Source organism: Pseudonaja textilis, chromosome 2, assembly GCF_049901715.1.
Source record: "Pseudonaja textilis isolate UNSWEBS1 chromosome 2, rPseTex1.2, whole genome shotgun sequence".
NCBI lineage: Eukaryota > Metazoa > Chordata > Lepidosauria > Squamata > Elapidae > Pseudonaja > Pseudonaja textilis.
In genome coordinates this window covers 189,065,754-189,085,052 of record NC_141991.1, presented here as the reverse complement: position 1 = coordinate 189,085,052, position 19,299 = coordinate 189,065,754, and the positions used below count along the sequence as shown (strand labels likewise).

The 19,299-nt window shown below is 34.9% G+C and overlaps 1 protein-coding gene across 12 annotated transcripts in view; it reads left to right on the top strand.

Moving 5' to 3' along the window:
- Positions 1–18,898, top strand: part of KDM4C (lysine demethylase 4C) — a 196,363-nt gene extending 177,465 nt beyond the window's left edge. For all 12 annotated transcript variants that reach the window (XM_026703723.2, XM_087926663.1, XM_087926667.1 and 9 more), the window contains exons 19-23: positions 3,344–3,529; positions 5,081–5,251; positions 12,978–13,097; positions 16,517–16,609; positions 17,821–18,898. In XM_026703723.2, the coding sequence (XP_026559508.1) occupies positions 3,344–3,529; positions 5,081–5,251; positions 12,978–13,097; positions 16,517–16,609; positions 17,821–17,997 (747 nt within the window). In that variant the 3' untranslated portion in view covers positions 17,998–18,898. The remainder of the gene's footprint in view (positions 1–3,343; positions 3,530–5,080; positions 5,252–12,977; positions 13,098–16,516; positions 16,610–17,820) is intronic.
- The last annotated feature ends 401 nt before the right edge of the window (positions 18,899–19,299 follow it).

Genomic DNA, 19,299 nt, shown 5'->3' with positions numbered 1-19,299 from the left:
AGCCTCAGAAGGATGGAAGGTTTATTGGTTAGGAGGCACAGGCACCCAGTTTGTGATAAAGAATTCTTTGCGGGGTTTTTCCTCAGTAAAATAAATTGCTTAGAGCATATTGCTCTGAATTTAATCCTTTCATCTTGGTCAATCAGTTTTAAATGGCTGCCTAGTATGAACTAGTTATTGCCTCCCTCCACCCAACATTTTTTTTGAATATAGAAAGATGTATGTTTTGTAACAACTAGAAATGTAGAAAGTGAAAAATATAACTAATTGGAATCAGAAATTCAGAGCTCATAACTGAATCTTTTAACCTTATCTTTGAGTTTATTTGTATTACCCCATGGTGGAAACCTGGATTCCATTATATATGTATTTGAATAAAGATATCAAAAGTAGCATGACCATAAAGAAAGTCTGTTTTATTTCTGTCTTTAGAAATGCTTTGCTATATCCTTCACATTGTGGTCATGGACCTGTTTTATAGCTTTATCTGTGAGTGAGGGTTGGTTTTTGGGGGGGAGGGGGCAGTTTTACTGATTCAGATGAGCTTTACTTTTTATGAAAAATAGGCTAGCATTTTTTATAAACAGAAATTGAATTGTATTTCTTAGGTACAGATCCATAGTACATAACATACAGGAATTGATGGGTTTGATCTAATCGGAATTATAGCCCAGAACCTTATTTCTATTGTTTATTTTATTTATTTAATTTTATAGACTGCCCAACTCCAATGGACATTTCAAGGACATTTGCTGGTGGTATCAAATTAGACCAATGTAAAATTAATTTAACAAGGTGATTCATTTGCAACAAATGTATCTAAGTGTATGAATTATACAAGTTTACTATATCATGCAAGTTTTGCTGGTTAGAGATTTTGTTGATAACATGATTTTGGGGGCTCAGGATATTAGGTTAATAGCATATAATGTGCTATGTGGCTTTGTCACCTGGCTAGCAGGATTCAGTCATAGATGCTTTTGGATTTGGAAGAAATGATTACATTTCTATGAGTATCTAAGGCCTTATCCCATGGCGGTATAAGAAACTAATCTAATAATATAATGCAAGACAGCAACCAAAATATATTCAAGAATGCAATAAAAGAAAGGAAGAAAGACTTTATGACACTTCTGGTAGTCAGAAAATCCTAGGGATTATAGTGGACAAGTTCCTTCAAAGCAGGAAATATATCCTCCTTTCTAGGTCTGTATTGAAGTTCCATCTCATGGGACAGTTTTTGAACAGCTTATATAGGCTTTAAACATCATGACTCACAACAATTCTCGATAAACTCATTTCACTGCATTTTACCAAGAAAAGAAGGCTGATTTTATCTTATCTTGGAATGTATTGCCTACCTTTGCCAGATTGTCAGAGATTGTCTTGACAAATCCCTGCAGTGTTATTTTTGGCAAGTTTTTTCAAATGTGATTTGCCGCCGTCCTAGGGCTAAGAGAGAGAGAGAGAGAGCAACTGACCTGAGGTCATTCAGTTGATTTTGTTCCTAAGGCGAGACTAGTATTCCTGGTCTCCCATTTCTAGCCTGATACTTTAACCACTATGCCAAACTGGTTCTCTATGATATTAGTACAATATATATGAAATAGCTTCTGGAAAATGTTTAAAATTGCTGAAAAAAAAATCATTTGGTTAGTTTGGGAATTTAAATTAATTGGAACTCAGAAATTAAACTTTCTGAAAAAACATGCTTTTATACAATTTCTTGGTTTAATCCAAAGTATTGCATTAATTTATAAAGCTCTTACCACTGCAGTTTTGGGTGGTAATTATAAAAAAATATCAATGGCTAAAAGGTTCAGTCTTTCATTATTCTGGAGAGATTGAAATCACAGAATATATATTTCTTTGTAGCTCCTTTTATAAAAACATTCAAATATATATCCTATTCTATCTTTGATCAGCAGATATCATGATTGCTCAGACTCAACTTATGCCCAAAATGCTATTTACAGATGAATTGTCATTTGTTATGCTACTAGATTGAGTGCTGCAGCATGTAAATCTGCCAGACTGACCACACGAGGTCTTGCTGTATTCTATGTAATTTTAGGTTTTAACCTATTTTATGTACAATTAAATATATTTACAGCCTAGGCTTAGATTACCTTTTTAAAACTTTATTTATGAATCCTAGTCACTTTACACCTTTGCTAATGGATTTTTATTTATTGGTTTCCAAAGCTAGACTGTTTTAGGAGATTATAGACTACTTAAGAACATATTTCTTGTACTAGTCTGAGAATACTGAGACCGGAATAAAAACTAGCTGACTAAAAACTGAATTTATAAAGCTGCAGATGATTTTCGAGTCCATATAGGTGTAGAGCCTTATTTTTTATTTGTGTACATTTGCTGAAATTGGTAAATGATACATCTTTGCATTTAGTCCTCAGAATGTGGAGCAGGTCATAATTAGGGATTTTTCTGTCAGTGGCTTCTCTATATATTATTCCCCAAAATATTACTTTAGTATCTATTTTGCTATAATCTTAATGCAGAATACAAGTCAGTAATATTTATGTTTACATATTAAAATCACTGCATTTTATTGGACTTGATCTATTATAAAATGTAAGCTTATATACTGAATCTCTTGTTTTTAATTAGCTTTTGATTGGTTTCAACATTACATTATAATTAATGTTTATAATGTTTATCTGGTACCTATTTCCTATCATTTTTCTCTGTTTATGGCTTTCATTTTCATTAATCTGCTTAAAGTTATTTTTTTAAAGAATGGATTCTTGTATTTTTTATAAAGTTTTCAATTAAGTAACCTTGCTTATTGAACTTTAGTATTCTTCCAGAGCTGAATTTTTGTTCCTGCTGTTCACTAAAGCAACTGGCTTTGTTGCTCTTTCTAGAACAAAATAAATTATTGAGCCAATGTGCCAGGATAACAGGAAAAAAAGAAGTAGTAAAGAAGCATTACAGCTAGATGTGAACAGAGAGCCAGCATATCTGAACAGTTCTGTATAAATACTACATCAACAAAAGTGTAAATCTCCAGATATCTACAACATCAAATTTAAATACCTTATCCGTATTTCTCCTGCTGTACGGAAATTATTTTGTATCATGTAGTTGATACAGATATGTTTGTCATAAAAACATTTAACTGTTGATTAATTTATATATTTCCTTTTACATACTTAATATCTAACAGGTTATCTATCCAACTACAGTATTCTTTGAACTACATTCTAAACCACACAACCAGTTGGGAGCATGTGGTAGTTATAACATTGGACATCAGTACCTGCTAGACAATATTCAAAATTAAACTTGTGGAAATCCTTCCTTCCATTTGTACCTGCAGAAATGTATCTTCTGTCGACAAAGAATTAAGAAAATATCTGGTGCTTGCATCCAGTGCTCCTATGGACGCTGTCCAGCTTCATTCCATGTGACATGTGCTCATGCTGCCGGGGTGTTAATGGAACCGGATGACTGGCCTTACGTTGTCTACATCACGTGTTTCAGGCACAAAATAAGCCAAAATGTGGTAAGGTTTTAGATACCATTGTTTTCTATATTGTTTTTAATTTAGACGTGTTGTTGCTGACATTATATATCCTGTAACAACCCATTCTAATCTATTATATTAGAATAGGAAAAGACTACTTAGACTACTAATAAGACTACTTAGGCTAGGTCAAAATATAAGAAATGGATTTGGGAGAATGCTGGTTACTTTTTTTTTAACAACTTAAACTCTCAGCTATATAACCATGGGATATGGTGGAGGTGCTCAGAAAATTTGGCTGATTTGGTCAAAATGATAACAGCATTATCATGCCACAAATTTTACTCTTTTCGAATGGTTGGGTAACATTGGGTGCATTGGAAGAAGCAGCACCGTTTTCATCACAATGCCACACTGTTGCTCATGTCACTCTGATTACCCCTTGCTTCTCACAAATGCCTCTGGCTTAGAGGAGCTCACAAGAAACCCTTATGTAAAAAAACTAATTTGATGGCTGTACAGTAGCCAGGTGAATGTTTAGTGCTATAGTTGGGGGTCTATAAACAAAAGAGGATTTCTGCCACATGGTATTCAGAGCAAGCCACAAAGTGAAATCTTGCCAAATGTTGCATAGACTCAGCTCTCCTTCTTCATCCAGCATGATGAACTGGACCCTCCTCTGTGAAAATGCTTCATAGAGTACAGTGGTGGAAGAGATGGGACTGAGGAGCTAGATCCATGGACAGATAACAGATAACAGTTAATCAGAGTTGGAAGGGACCTTGTAGGTCATCTACTCCAGCCCCCCACCCAAGCGGGAGACCCTACACCATTTCTGACAAATGGCAGTCCAATCTCTTCTTGAAGGTCTCAAGTGATGGCGCTCCCACAACTTCCGAGGGCAAGCTGTTCCATTGATTGATTGTTCTGACTGTCAGAAAGTTTCTCCTTATTTCCAGGTTAAATCTCTCCTTGTTCAGTTTCCATCCATTATTCCTTGTCTGGCCTACAGGCGCTTTAGAAAATAGCTTGACCCCTTCCTCCCTGTGGCAGCCCCTCAAATATTGGAAGGCTGCTATCATGTCTCCCCTGGTCCTTCTCTTTACTAGACTAGCCAAGCCCAGTTCCTGCAACCGTTCATTGTATGTTTTAGCCTCCAGTCCCCTAATCATCCTGGTTGCTCTTCTCTGTACTTTTTATAGACTCTCAACATCTTTTTAAAAATGTGGTGAACAAAACTGGACAAACCTTTCAAACCTTTACTTCTTCTCAGTCTATCTTTTTTTAAAAGTAATACTCCCTGTTCCACATTTTTACAATCTGGCATCATTTAGTCTGAATTATCAGTATCCATAAAATATTTTAAAACTCTACAAATCTCAGTTAAATCTGTGCATGTGTATATGTAAAAGGTGAATCTGTATAATTAACTTAGATAAAGCACACTTTTTACAAGTTTAAGTCTTGATCTGATTTAGATGAGATAATCTGAGAACTTGTAAGAGGTCTTTAGGATCCAAGGAAACAAACTTAGGGAGAGAGAGAAAGAGATGATATTTGAACTAATTATATTGTTTTAATCTTTTAAAGAAAACCAAACCCTTTGAGAAAGCTGTCTCAGTTGGGCAAACTGTAATAGCAAAACACAGAAACACACGCTATTACAGCTGCAGAGTAATAGAAGTTACATCACAAGTTTTCTACGAAGTTATGTTTGATGACGGCTCCTTTAGTCGGGACACCTTCCCTGAAGATATTGTAGTAAGTATTTATTTTAAAAATGTTTTATTTTCTTTTTAAAAAGTTAAATCAGAAAAATTGAACTATTTTTGGTGACCTTTCAACAGAGATAATTAACTTAATATTCTGTTCATGTTTGTTATTTCTTGCAGCAGAAAATTATCACTTTCTCAGGGGCTTCCCAACCTTGTTTGTGCTAATTAGTATCTACCATTTCTCCAAATGAATAACAACTAATCTTCCAAAGTCTTTTAATTAAATAAGAAATATGTTTTTAATAAAAGATATTAGAGTGGGAATTCTACATGTTGTAGTGTCTCAGAGTGGTAATATAACAAAATTCCTTGAAGAATTAACAAAAAAACTGTAATATTAAAATATGTAACAGGCAGCATGATTGACATGAATCAAGTAAGATATTGTGGGTCTACATGTTTGATTATTGTGTTTGAAAAACTGTATTATTTAATGTTGCGTAGTTGGAATAAACAAAATGGCATTGTTTTTTGCATTTTGCAATATATATACTTACATTAGCACTTTAGCAGGAAGCTAACAGCACTACTTATTGGGGTGGTTAATTTATTACCTCATTCTGGGATTGATTTTGCTACCTTGTATATCCCAAAATCAGCATTCTGATTTCATGGCTGGTCCCTTGCAGCTACATAACCTTGAACATGTTAAATCTTCACTTAACGCTGGTCCTCCTGTCAGAACTCTTTAAACTCCATTACATCAGTCAGACATTACCAAGCTATGACAGCAGTTATTATGCAGGTTCTCTTTATTTTTGTTCCTTGGGAAACACTCTCTCCCTTTCTCTCTTTCTCTCCCCACTCTCAATATTTTCTTTTAGATATTTAAAAATACAAAAAAGGCCAAAAGAATGGTTTTCAAGCCATTACACTCTATACTAGTGTAATAGAGCTATTGAATGGTACAGCGTAGACAATTCATTCAAAAATATATTTTTTTATTGTTTGTTCAATTGACCTATTGATTATTGTATTTGGAATCAGAAACCATCATGTTAAATGTTATGCATCGTTATGGTCCATTTTGCTGGATTGAATAAGCCATAGTTGTTAAGATATTGCTGTGATTTTTGAAAAAGTCTGTTTGCTTATGAAATTTTTAGCAGCTATGAGGAAAATAGTGAAGAATTCTTAAGCTCCAAATCTTTTAATTATTTTTGCTATTTTTGACTATTTCATTGCTTTTATAAAGATATCTTTTGGAGAAATATCAATTTTTGTTGGAAGTTTTTGCACATGGATTTATATAAGAAACTTAATGAGCTAGAATTGCAAGAAAGTAGAATATCATTGGAAAATATTCTGAAAGAGTCAGTGCCAAATAAGCCCTTAAAATTATTTATTAACTGATTGATATCCTGTCCTTTTAAACTCAAGGTAGTGTGTATAACATTCCCTCTTGCTATATTTCTCTGCAACTGTAATTCTGAGAGGTAGGTTGGCTAAGAGAACATGACTGGTCATTGAATATCCATGGCTGAGGGTAGCCTAGAATAATGTCACACCTAAGCAACTTTAAGATGTGTGGACTTCAACTCCCAGAATCCCCCAACCAGCATGGAAGTTGAAGTCCACATATCTTAAAGCTAGTGAGAAACATTGGATGAGAACTCAGGTCTTGTGCTGTTAGTCCAATATGTTAATAATTGCACTATACTCGCTCTTGAATTTTGTAGAATTGGCAGTCCAAAAACATGAATGTGTGGCTCATTTTTAAAACTAGAACTATGGGAAAAATTAGATGCATTGAAAATGAAGAATTACAAAATATATTCATTTTTGAGGCAGAAAGATTGATGCATGATGAAGATGAATGCAAGCATTTGTTTGCTCCCAGTGCTCTAATTTAACAGTGAGTATAAAGGGATAAAGAAGGGTTAGCCATGGCTTTTTTATTAATTGCAGACATAAAATATACACTGGAAATATAGCACCTTAAGAATATGATTTGTGTAGAAAAACTAGAGTCCTGAAATTAACACATTGAAAAAGAGTAAGATTTGCTACGGTCTTTGTTTCCAGCCTTTGGTTCAATATACTGAATTAGAGTAAAGAGAAAGGTTCTGTTCGAGAGCAAGGCATATTGAGAAAAGGCATCACATTTCTTATATGGGTCTGTGTTATGACCTCTCTCTTTTCTACTGTTTTTCAGGAAGCAAACTTGCCCTTCAAATATTATTAGTAAAGATTATCCTGTCTTCCCTGCTAAGTCCTTACTTATAAGTGGTCTGATGTCTTTTTGGAAGTATAACACGTAAAATGGGATATTTTCAAAGGAGTGTCAGAAGGATTTAACTATTCATATCCCAGTGGTAATAAACGAAGCCATGCAGAAATGCTATAAAAATGTCATTAATGACTGAAGATGCTTTATTAAGGAACTTCTAGATATGACACATGCGAGAGTATACATCTTATTAGAAACTTCTCTTTTGTTTACATCTGCATCAAAGCTTGAGTTGTGGGAGAGAATAAAAACTGCTTACCATCCAAGTGGGATAGTGTGATTTGGAGCTAAGAAAAAATGTAATCAGGGCTAGATATGCCTCAGTGCTTCTCAGATAGTAAAAGAACAACATATAATTGTTTGAAGGAAACACCAAAGAACTTTTAGATTCCTTGGAGAAATCTTTGGGTGTTTTTCATTAGATAATATACCTGTAGCTTCAATAACGAAGATTTTTTTTTTTAGAAAAATGCTTTACTAATCGTGCAATGTGCATATCAGGGAAGACTTATTTATCAAACTTTGTGCAAAAGCAATGTTGCTCTTGAAGAAGCTATTTCTCTAATCTGTTTCCCTCTTCGGCTAGCTCACAAAGATACCAAATGCTTTTTTTGTGTTCAAGCCACTGCACAATTTCAGTTTAGTTCACAACTGCATTAATGTGAGACCAGCTGCTATTTCCTGTTTGTATATATTTTGATGAGATTACAAGGTGAAAGAAGAGGTTTAAGGATATTAAACTTTATATTCCTTGATTATAGGAACACAAGTGAGGTAGTATGTTTTCCCTAGAAGGCATTTGGAAATGTATAGAATATTAATAGAAAGGCGAAGTATAGTTAGGAGGGCAGTCTGAAATAATTCAATATTAATAATTCTTTTAGGCTTATAGTTACTATGTAATGCCTTTATCTTCATATTAATAACAGGAGAAATATTGGGCTGAACATTTTTGCTTAAGCTATACCACTGAACCTAATAGGTAACCACTGTATTTTTCATGACCTGAAGAGTGCCAAACTCTGTTAAGCAGTAAAATGGCCTTGTTGATTAGATTGTAAATATCAAATGAATATTCAGGAAGTGAGGATTTTTTAAAAAATTAAAACAAAAACAAATTTAGATTTAAAATTAGCCAATAAAATTTTTAATTTTAATTAAATGTGACCTTAAGAAACAATATCTGAGAACTTAAACAGTAGTATCATTGTGGGTTATTTGATTACTGAATCCATAATCTGAAAATCCAATAACTCAGGTTCAAGTGAAAAACCTCTTATAGATGAGGTTCTTAATTATTTTACTAAATACATTATTAATAAATTGGTACTCATTTCTAAATATTTTATCATATTGATGTTGCCCTTAAAATATATGTTTTAATCAAACAAATTAAAAGCAGTTTATTTTAAAATTAAATACATTCAGAATTGTCTTTTAATTAAAACCCACCATATAACTTCTTTATAATCGTAAGTGGCATTTTAACTTTTCTGTCTATTAAGCTTATTTATAGTGTGATATCTTAATACAATCTAGAATTCAACACACTGGTTAAGAACTAGTTTAGGCAGGGACACCATTACTTTCAGGAAGAGAACCTATGTTCATTGAGCCAATGGGCTAATATTCGAGCTACGACGTGTCTTCATTTGTAAGTCTTACCTTAAACTATCTGCCTGGGTTCCCCCCATTTTGTTCATCTATTAATTTTGTTTGTTTGTTGGAACAAGGAGAAAAGTGTTTTAATGCAGAGGGTCGTCTTCTTTCTATTGCAGATGTTGAAGCAGCCTAATGTAGAACCACTCTGGTGAAGTAGTTAAGATCGCTCTAGAAATCAGGAGACTATGAGTTCTAGTTCTGCCTTAGGCATGAAAGTTAGCTGGATGACTTTGGGCCAGTCACACTATGGTTGTTGTAGGGAAAATAGGAGGAGAAAGAAGTATTTGATATCTTACTGCCATGAAGTAAATAAAGAGTAAATTACCTTCTTATGAGGTAAATAAAGACAGGATAAATTCATTTTTTTAAAAAAAACACGTGTTTTTGTCTTGCTTTTTATCATACTTCTGCATTGTCAGCCTTGCAGTTACAGAAAATTGAATAGGCACATCACCCAGGTAAGGTCCTGGTACATGGTCCAATGGTGAAGGATTTTTTTCTGGGATAGTCCAAGAACAGAAACCCACAGTTAGGAAGTTTACTTTTTTTTAATCTCTCCCTCTCCCCCTCCCTCCGCCTCTCTTTCTGCATGCATATGTATAAAAAGTTTACTATTTCAGTTTATAAAATGGTGATTTTGACACATTATTTGAATAAATTGGCGTTTTCATGAATCCTAGGAGAATTTTTCTAAAAACCTGTGTGGTTTTTTTTTTGTCTGGTCTCAAAAATATCCAATATCCTTATGTTAAACAATGCAATTCTGCATTATTCAGATAAATTCATTTAGCAGGTTGTAATAGTCTTAGTAGTAACAAAAGATGTATTACCACATGACTTAGTTGTACTAATACAAAGAAATCAGCTACAGAAGCAAATTAATTTTAGGTATATGTATGGTTTGTTTGGTCAATCTTTTCCAAAATGGATATTTTCTTATCTGAAGAAAAAAACATCTAACCAAAAACGTAGGGATACTTTTTCCTTTCTTAAAAAAAAATCAACATTAATACACAAAACCTGTAACAGAATTATTCTGACCCTAATGAAAACCATCTCCATTAAATAGAATAGCCCAGAGATCCTTCAGTGAGATGAGAATGGCAGTGATTAAACTTTATTTTTCAAGATTTTAAACTCTCCATCAGCCACAAAAAAAGGAAAATATGTGGCAGCAAAAGTATATGACAAAATAATTTTTTGTAAAGGCTACTTTCCACTTCTGAAATACATGTACATTTCATGAAACTTCAAAATTACTATCTTTGGATGTCTTTATATTAGAATTGTGGACCTGTTGTGATCATATATTTGAACAAAATGCCAGTATAATAACAAGACAGCTTGAGACATTGTTTAAACACAATAATGTTCTCAGCTCCATGGAATTCTTTCAGAGCTAAACACATATATTGGTTGGTTTTGAAAAATGTGTGAGTATGCAGTTTGCAAAATTTAGCTAAGAGAGCAATTGGTATACTGTGAGAAATAAATAGCTATGAATACATTTTAGACACACATAGCAATTTAGAGATCTTGATGAATTGCTCTACTAAGAGCAGTAGAGATAATCAGGAATAAAATGAAGAACAAAACATACTTCTATCCATCAGAACCACCTAAGACAGAAATGGACACCCCATGGTTAATGCTGCATCCCCCTCCCCAGCAGTTCATTTGTGCTACCCTAGATTAACTCAGAATCTAACAGCATGATAGTCAGATTGTGACTATGCAATATTTGGGACAAATTGGTAAAATAAGGGTGGGAATGGGGATAATATGCCTATAGTAGATACAAAACTTATTACATTCTCCCAAATCCATTTTAAAAGATCTTGGCTTCCTCTTTTTTCGTGCCATTAAGATCTCCGTGAAAAAATTCCTGCGGCCACTATTAGATCAAGAAGCAAAGTTACAGTATCCAACCCATCAGGAAGTTTCTCACAAGTTATAGGCAGATCCACTAATGGAAGAAAGAGTGTGAGAGGGAGAGACTGCCTAGGTCAATGAGGAAAAGCAAAGCAAAGTTCATTATAGCATTGGAGTGAAGAAGCTCTTCTGAAATCTCTTGTTTTTGCATTAGGATTCAGACAGTAGGAGAGGACATCCGAGGAGATCTGCAGCTGTGGGTTCATAATGCATTGCTAAATTAAGCAGTGTGTCTGCAATCCACACTTCATTTAGTGGGAAGTTTTCTCATTAGAGCTGAAAAAACTACTCTAGAGCAATGGGATTTTAAACTGAAGGATTGTGTGGTTTCTCATTCTTTTTGAGGGAAACTGTGGTAAACCTTTCCCCCGTCATCTTACCTTACCTAATCTATCTTCATAAATTTCAGAAGCAGATTTTAAATGTTTCAGAAATGTTCCAAATCCCTTTTGACAGCATGTTCAAGATAATGTAAAGTTAGATTTAATGTCAGTATCCCCCCCCCCCCCACATTGCATTGGCATGGCAAATTAAGCAGTGCCATGAATGTCTTAATATGGTGTCTGGAGACTTTGGGGATCTGGATGGGGAATAACATGCTTCAGCTGAACTCTGGCAAGACTGAGTGGCTTTAGATTTGATTCCAGGTCTCTGCCATCTTTGGTGCTGAATACGATTGGCCTGAACTAGCATACCCATTGCACAATCCGCTAGTACTAGACGCACAAGTCCTGAGCTGGTGACATTTGTGGCCAGGTGCACTTCATTTTGTATACCAATTGCCAACTGGACTCACAGGCTCTGCTTAGTATCACTTATGTCTTAGTCACCTTCAGATTGGAATTTACAACACACTCTTCATGGACCTGCCCTTGAGACTATCCAGAAGTTTCAGCTGGTACAGAATGCAGAGCATGGGCAGTTATTTGCTCTCCTAGAATGCCACATGTTGTACCTCTGTAGTGCAAATCACATTGGTTGCCTATTTGGTTCTGGGTTGAATTCAAAATGATGGCTTTAATCTTCTTGGCGTGGGCATATGAGCAGTGGGCAAGCATGTACACACACGCTCAATTTGCATGAGCGGCAGGCGCATGTGTACACTGTATGTGCAAATGGAGCTGTGTACTTGTCAACTGCTCACACGGAACCATCCACTTTCCCCTCCCCTTGCTAGTTCTTAAAGCTGGAAAGCTTGAGAAACTCTGGCCTACACTCTATAAGGGATGGCCCCTCCTCAGGTTCACCAGCCTGCCTCATTAGTTCTGGCAGCAAAGATGTGCTGTGAGTAGCGTCAATTAGGGACTTACATTTGTGAAGTCCCAGGAGATGTGCCTTTTCTGTTGTGGAACTCACCTTATGGAACATTCTCCTCCCTTCCGCCCACCCAAGATTAAATTAGCTGTATCCCTTTTGTCATTCTGAAGTCTTTCAAGCCCAGGTTATATTATCAGGCCTAGTGCTCCAGAGAACTGGAGACATGTTTAGATGGGTCTATTGCCGAGGTAGTTATTTTTATCCTCTCTGTCTAGAATTTGCATATTTATAATATTTATCTTTTATCGTGGGTTTTATATTTTTATATGTGTTCTTTTTATATTTTATGTTTTATTTGATTGTTGTATGCAGCCCCCTCCCATGTGCTGTATGGTACATGACAGGTCTGTCTATGACAATATCTATGCCTTTGATTACATTTTCAGACATAATCACCAATATCTGTGTGCTCTTTTGACTTTTCATATAAGCTGTTTGGGCAGACTATTTTTTTAAGAGAAGAGTATAAATTACCATGATAAAAACAAGAATCTCTTCTCATTTTCTGTGGTTTTCAAAAGTTATCTTTTAAGTTATTGATTGAACATGGTTTTGTTTTGTTTTCAAATAGAGCAGAGACTGCCTGAAGCTTGGCCCACCTGCAGAGGGAGAGGTTGTTCAAGTGAAATGGCCAGATGGAAAACTTTATGGTGCAAAATATCTTGGAACCAATGTAGCATATATGTACAATGTAAGTTTCACTTTTTGTTCCAAGATACTCATTATATAGTTAGGATTATGTTGATGGTTGTTTACAGTGGTAGGAAAGATAGTTTTCATGCAGAAAATTTTCATCAATAAGTCATAGCAATTTATTCTAATTTATAATATTCAGATATTCTGCCCAAAATTCTAAAGCAGATTCAGAGGAATTTTGTCTAAGTCCTATCCATTTCTGTTAAATGTTCATCACTTTGTCCATGTGTCACTGTTGGAATTCAGCTATAAAACCAACACACAATGTAAACATACACTGTTACTAGTATAATTATATTTTTATATTTATGTAATAACAATCTTAATAGTTGTTGTTTACTAATAATTTCTAATAACTCTGAAATAACTTCAGAAAATCTCAGGCCCATTTAATAATTTTCTGCGGAATCAGAGGGAATATAATGAATTACATTGTGGCTTACTGGAGACCCAGTTTGGTTAACCTATAAGGCTAGAAAGTTGAAGACTCTTATAGCTGGGTGGCCTTGAGCCGGTCACTTTCACTCAGACCTGGAAAGAAGGAAATGGCAAAACAATTCTGATTTATTTATTTATTTTAAATAGAAAAGTGCATTGCTTAGTCAAGATAGTTGCCAGGAGTCTGGTGTATACACATACAAAAACTAGCTTACTAGAGGATAGCTATTATAATATATTGAGCTTCAGCTAAGGAGAACCAGGTTAATCTTCTTTGACTACCAAGCTTATTTTATGTCAATCACTTTTTCTGGACTGGCTGTATTTCATCAGGTTGATGTATGGATGGAAGACCTCCAGGGGTGGGATGCTATCGGTTCTGCCTGGCTCTATAGAACCGGTAGCTCTGAAGAGCAGCAGACACCGAACCAGTTTTGTGTTTGCTGCTGTTTGGCCCAGCTGCCCACCCGGGCTCTTACCTGTCCTTTATTTCCTGCTTTTTCAACCTCAGCTGCTTTGCATGGCACAGCTGAGGTTGAAAAAGCAAGGAAAAAGTGGCTTTTCAAACACTGCACACAACATAATCACCGAACCGGTAGTAACACTGGTTGAATCCCACCCCTGAAGCCCCCTATGTGTACTGTGTCGCATATAAGATGGGACAAAATGAAACAATAAACAATAAAAAATAAGTTGGCTTATAACATTACATTGAGGTTAGGAGCAGTCAATATAATTTGAATCATATATGCTTTAGCTAAATTTGAATAGGATTTACATTTTCCTGTAGAAGCTTTTTATGTCTGAATTTTTTTATAACATTTAATTAATTTAATAAGATCTTTGAACATTTTTTTAAAAAATGAATTTGGCTAGTAATACAAAATAATTGTAGATGTACAGATTCCCCTGTCTGTCCATTAAAAAGTGGTACCAAATAATTTAGAACTTTTGGAAGGTACAACTAATGCAGCAGCAACAGCAGCAAAGTAATTTAACATTCCCTGCACCTAGCTACATTCCCTTTTTCATTTTCTGCTAAAGAGGTTCATACTGGATTAGATCTAAACCTAAGCATGATAAAGCTTTTCATCTTCTCAACAGACTATTTTAAAGATGTTCCATCAGATTCTGTTAACTGGCATTTCCTTTAGTGTCACTCATACCTTCTTCCTTTTGACATAAGTCTTCCACAACCTTGAAAACAGAAAGATTAATGCTTATCACTTGGAAAATTGGAGGAAAATGCACCAAGCTATTTTAATATGCTGCATAACTGTTTGTGTGCTTTGGCATTTGTGATGGAAAACTTCCATGTGCGAAGTACAGCCAGCTAAGATACCTTTTCTTATGCAGTCAATTGCTTGCTCCTCTGCTCAGGATTTAAAGATGTTGTGCTAAGAAAATTCTTTACTACCAGTCATGGCTTCTACATTTAGGTTAAATGTCTTTTTGGAATAGAGATACAAGCCCTTGGGTCAGATGTTATGTGGTGAAGACAAGCTCTCTTTTTTCATGTTTTCTGCTCATTCTCATTCAACTTTGTATATTATTCTTGCTGTAAACCTGAATAGACATGCCAGCTTGGACACATTCATTCATTCTGGCTAGAAATAAACCATACTCAATGCACTTGGAAAGTGTCCCAGAATTACATTCTTTCTTAGAAGCACAAGAGATTCTTACTGTAGGCTTGAGAGCTTTTACAAAATGGAAGAGCCAAGATTCTGACCCTTTTAATAAACTTAGAGAAAAATCCTGTAGTGACAGTCTTATCTTTGATAAAACGCTTCACCAAAACTTCCCCTTTTAATAGCTATTTGTTTCAGCGATGTTCCCAGCAAGCACATAATTCTTGCTTGGCTTTGGCAATCTAAAGACAGGAAATCCTTCCCTCCCAACTTTTAGAGATGCCTGAGTTTTTTAATTCATAAACTAAAAAAAGCACAAATAAGCAGGACAAGGCTAAGCAAACTTTCCATTGAAATGTTTTATAAAGTTATTGCTCTTACGCTGTTTAGCATCTTTATCTCATTTGTTGGGGCTCAATAATTATATAGTTAGTCTAATCTATTCAAGGCTACCTTCCTTACTCTATGCATCTTCCTACTGATGATACTGAACCCCCAAACTAGCAGATGACTTTATCCAGCAGTTTCCTGTGCACGCTAAAAGAAAGAAGAACCTGAGGCATCCCTTGACTGAGAAGCCCTGGGCATTACCTTTCCTTGTCTGACAGGAACTGACCGCTGAGGAAGGAGATGAGCCACTGAATCACAGTGTTTCTTACCCACAGCTGGTCCAGAAGGATAGTATGGTTGTCAGTAACAAAAGCTATTGAGAGATCAAGAGCATGAAGATGGATGTGCCACCTCCATCTACCACAGATTACCATCCAGCATAATCAGTGCTGTGTCTCTACTATTATCCTGGCCTGAAACTAAACCCCACCCAGATAATCCATTTTGATCAAGATTCTCATCAACTAGTGTCCAACCTCATTTTCAACAATTTTCTCCACAAAGGGGAGGTTGGAGGTAAGATGATAACTGTCCAGGAAGCAGTAGTCCAGTGAGGGCCTCGTCAAAAGGGGACCTGCAGGAGAATTTTCCTTCCTTTTATGTCACTTTCAACTCTTGTTATTGTGGCATTTGTGTTGCCCATAAAAAGTAAAAAGATGTGTCCAGATAATGAAATAAACCCTTTAGATGGAACTTACAAAATCATTCAGCATTTTGGCACAATTTAGAAATAATTATGTTATCACTTTTTCTTAACTTCATATTGCACTTTTTAAAAAGTCTTTAATTTTAACATCTTGACCTTTCCTTTCCTTTATAGTATTTCTTTATACGATTGTTTCACTCATTGGGATTTTACTGTATATACAAATGGCAGAAATATTTAGTTAGCTATACTGCCACGTAAAAATAACAGTTAATAATTATTTGATTAATTCATTTATTTTACCATCAGGTAGAATTTGAAGATGGCTCCCAGATAGCAACAAAAAGAGAAGAACTTTACACTCTTGATGAAGAGTTACCTAAAAGAGTGAGAGCCCGTTTTGTAAGTATTTGCAAAGAAAGCGTTAGAGCTATAAATCGGGACAAAATTTCACAGAGCAAACTTTGACATACATTATAATGTTAAGAAATGTTTATTTAGTCCTTGTCTAAATCTCGGCCAACTGTAGAGATCAATATTAACTTCAGTTTGTAAATATATCTTCCCTATCACATTGAGGCAAGCAGGAAGAAAATAATTGAAGAAAAATATGACGGTGGAAATTATATTGCTGTTTATACTATAAAATTATGTGCCTCAAGATTTCTGAGGTCTTGTACAAGTATGTAGTTTAGCTTCCTTTGACTCTGAAAGCATTTAATAGTTAGCATCTTACTGTTATTTACTGTACTTACAAATATATATAAGCAAACAATAGTAAAGGGAAGTTGGCACTTCTGTATGAGAAACAAACTTGCCATACAATACTTCTCATTAAAGCTAACCCCAATTTATCTAATTGCAGCTAAACTCTCAGTTATCTTTTCTTATTTACACCTGTTGTAAAACAATAGTTCTCCAGCTTTCTGGTTCTCCTCCAATACATTGGACTTGGGTATAGGGTAGGGATACTGGCTTGATTGCTTTTCTCAACAATGCATTTTACCAACAACATACTTGTTGCCAGGATGTTTCTATATCAATTTATACATTTGGCATGAGAATATGCATAGAAATGTATTTGCTATAAACTAGAAAGTACATGAATATGCAGGTTTTACAATTACTTTTCTATAACATGGTGTGCGTACACTGATCAAATATGTAGATTGCTTTTGAACAAAAAAAATAAATACATTAGTCAGAAAGAAAGAAAGGGAGAGGGAGAGGGGGAGAGGGAGAGAAAGAAAGAGAAAGGGAGGGAGGTGTGTATTGTGTATATGTGTGAGTGTAAAAGGAATCCAATAATTGTTCACTAGAAGACCTGTTAGCACTTCAGATTCCATATTTGTTCTAGATAAAAAAATACATTCTGGATATAAATATCTGCAATATATAACCTTGGCTGTGCCATATGATTCTTGTCTCTGTAGACTATATCTAATATTGGGATGAAGATAGACTGTGGCCATTAAATGTGAAAAGTTTTACCCTTTAAGAGGTATACAGGATTTATATTAAATAGATTTGTTTTATACCAAGGCAGAAAAAAAAAATCCTCTGTCAGGAGGGGCTTTCTAAAGGTGAAATATATTCTTAATCTCTGTTTTTAGTCTACAGCTTCTGATATGAGGTTTGAAGATACGTTCTATGGTGCCGATATTATCCAAGGACAAAAGAAAAGGCAGAGGGTATTGAGCTCCAGATTTAAGAATGAGTATGTGGATGACCCCGGCTACCGCAGTTTCCTGAAAGCCTCATTCCAAAAGAAGTGCCAGAAAGGACTATAAAATAAAAAAAAGAGGAAAGGTTTCAAGTTCACTTTCTCTTGGGGTATGAAGAGCATGAATGTACTCCCTGCTGGGCAAAGAAAAACAAATGTAAAATGTTTGAAGATGTGTTCTCTTATTCATTCAGGTGTCTACCTAGTGGTTAAATGCATTAAATAAATGTATATCAAGAAGTTTTCTCCAAAAGTATTTGGAACCCTTTGAAATGTCTTGATCTAGGGCTCCAATGTGGACTTACTTTATTAAACATTTGAAATAATTTGCGTTAATCAACTTCAGTTTTGGAAAAAGAGCCCTACTGACTAGCAGGATTAAAAGCGACAGTCAGTGTGTGCTTTGCCTGGATTCTCTGATACTTAAAAATTACCTATCTAGATAGGAATATCCACCCCCAAATAATTTGTACAGGTTCCACCAATTTTAGCTTTCTACAGCATTCGCTAAAACAAATGCAAATATAACGAGCATTACAATCTGTAAGTACTGTGCTGTCATCACTTTGCACAGGGCTTTCCACACTATTTATGCCTTTACTACTTACAGTACTACTAGTAGTACTCTTCGGCTAGGTTTCAGTTAACATGGGATTTGGGAGGGGGTGTTAATAAAAGACAGGTGTTTTTAATGAAGGATATCTTTAGGAACGGAATGGACATGTATATTTAAAGGGGGATATTTTTGGCATCTATTTTTAAACTTTTTTTCAAGATGTTCTTGGGGAAAGAGCAATTTGTACAATAAATGCCTCATTGTGTTTATAAAATTACAGTTTACATATCTTTGCTTAGCAGGCCAGTTTTGAATTAATGTAATATAAAAAAATAATTTTGTCTTCCCTTTATAAATAATAGTCTGCAAATGTAATAGTGTTTGAAATAAATAAATAATGTCTCTTTGCTTATTAGAGTTGCGATATGTTTTATATAACTTCTAGAGAGCAATCAAAACATTGTTGGTCTTCACATCTTTCCAAATAACTTATATAATTACTAGACAGCCAAAGGTTACCCGTACAAATTTAACTCCTGGTATGGAGTAAACAATAAGAAGAGAGAAATAATTTTATCAGCAAAATTCAAACTACAAGATTCCAAGAGTTGACCATCCCAAATGCCTCTGCCAGGATACCATTATGCTAATGTCACAGTAGTAGAAAAGTATAGTTTCTTTATCATCATGAAATAAGTTTTAAAATTGTTTTAATCAGTTTTTCAGTCCTAATCTTTCCATACATGTCCTGTAACCATCTTCTTATATGTAGACCAAAGAAACCATATTCTTCCTATTTAGAGAGTTAATTTA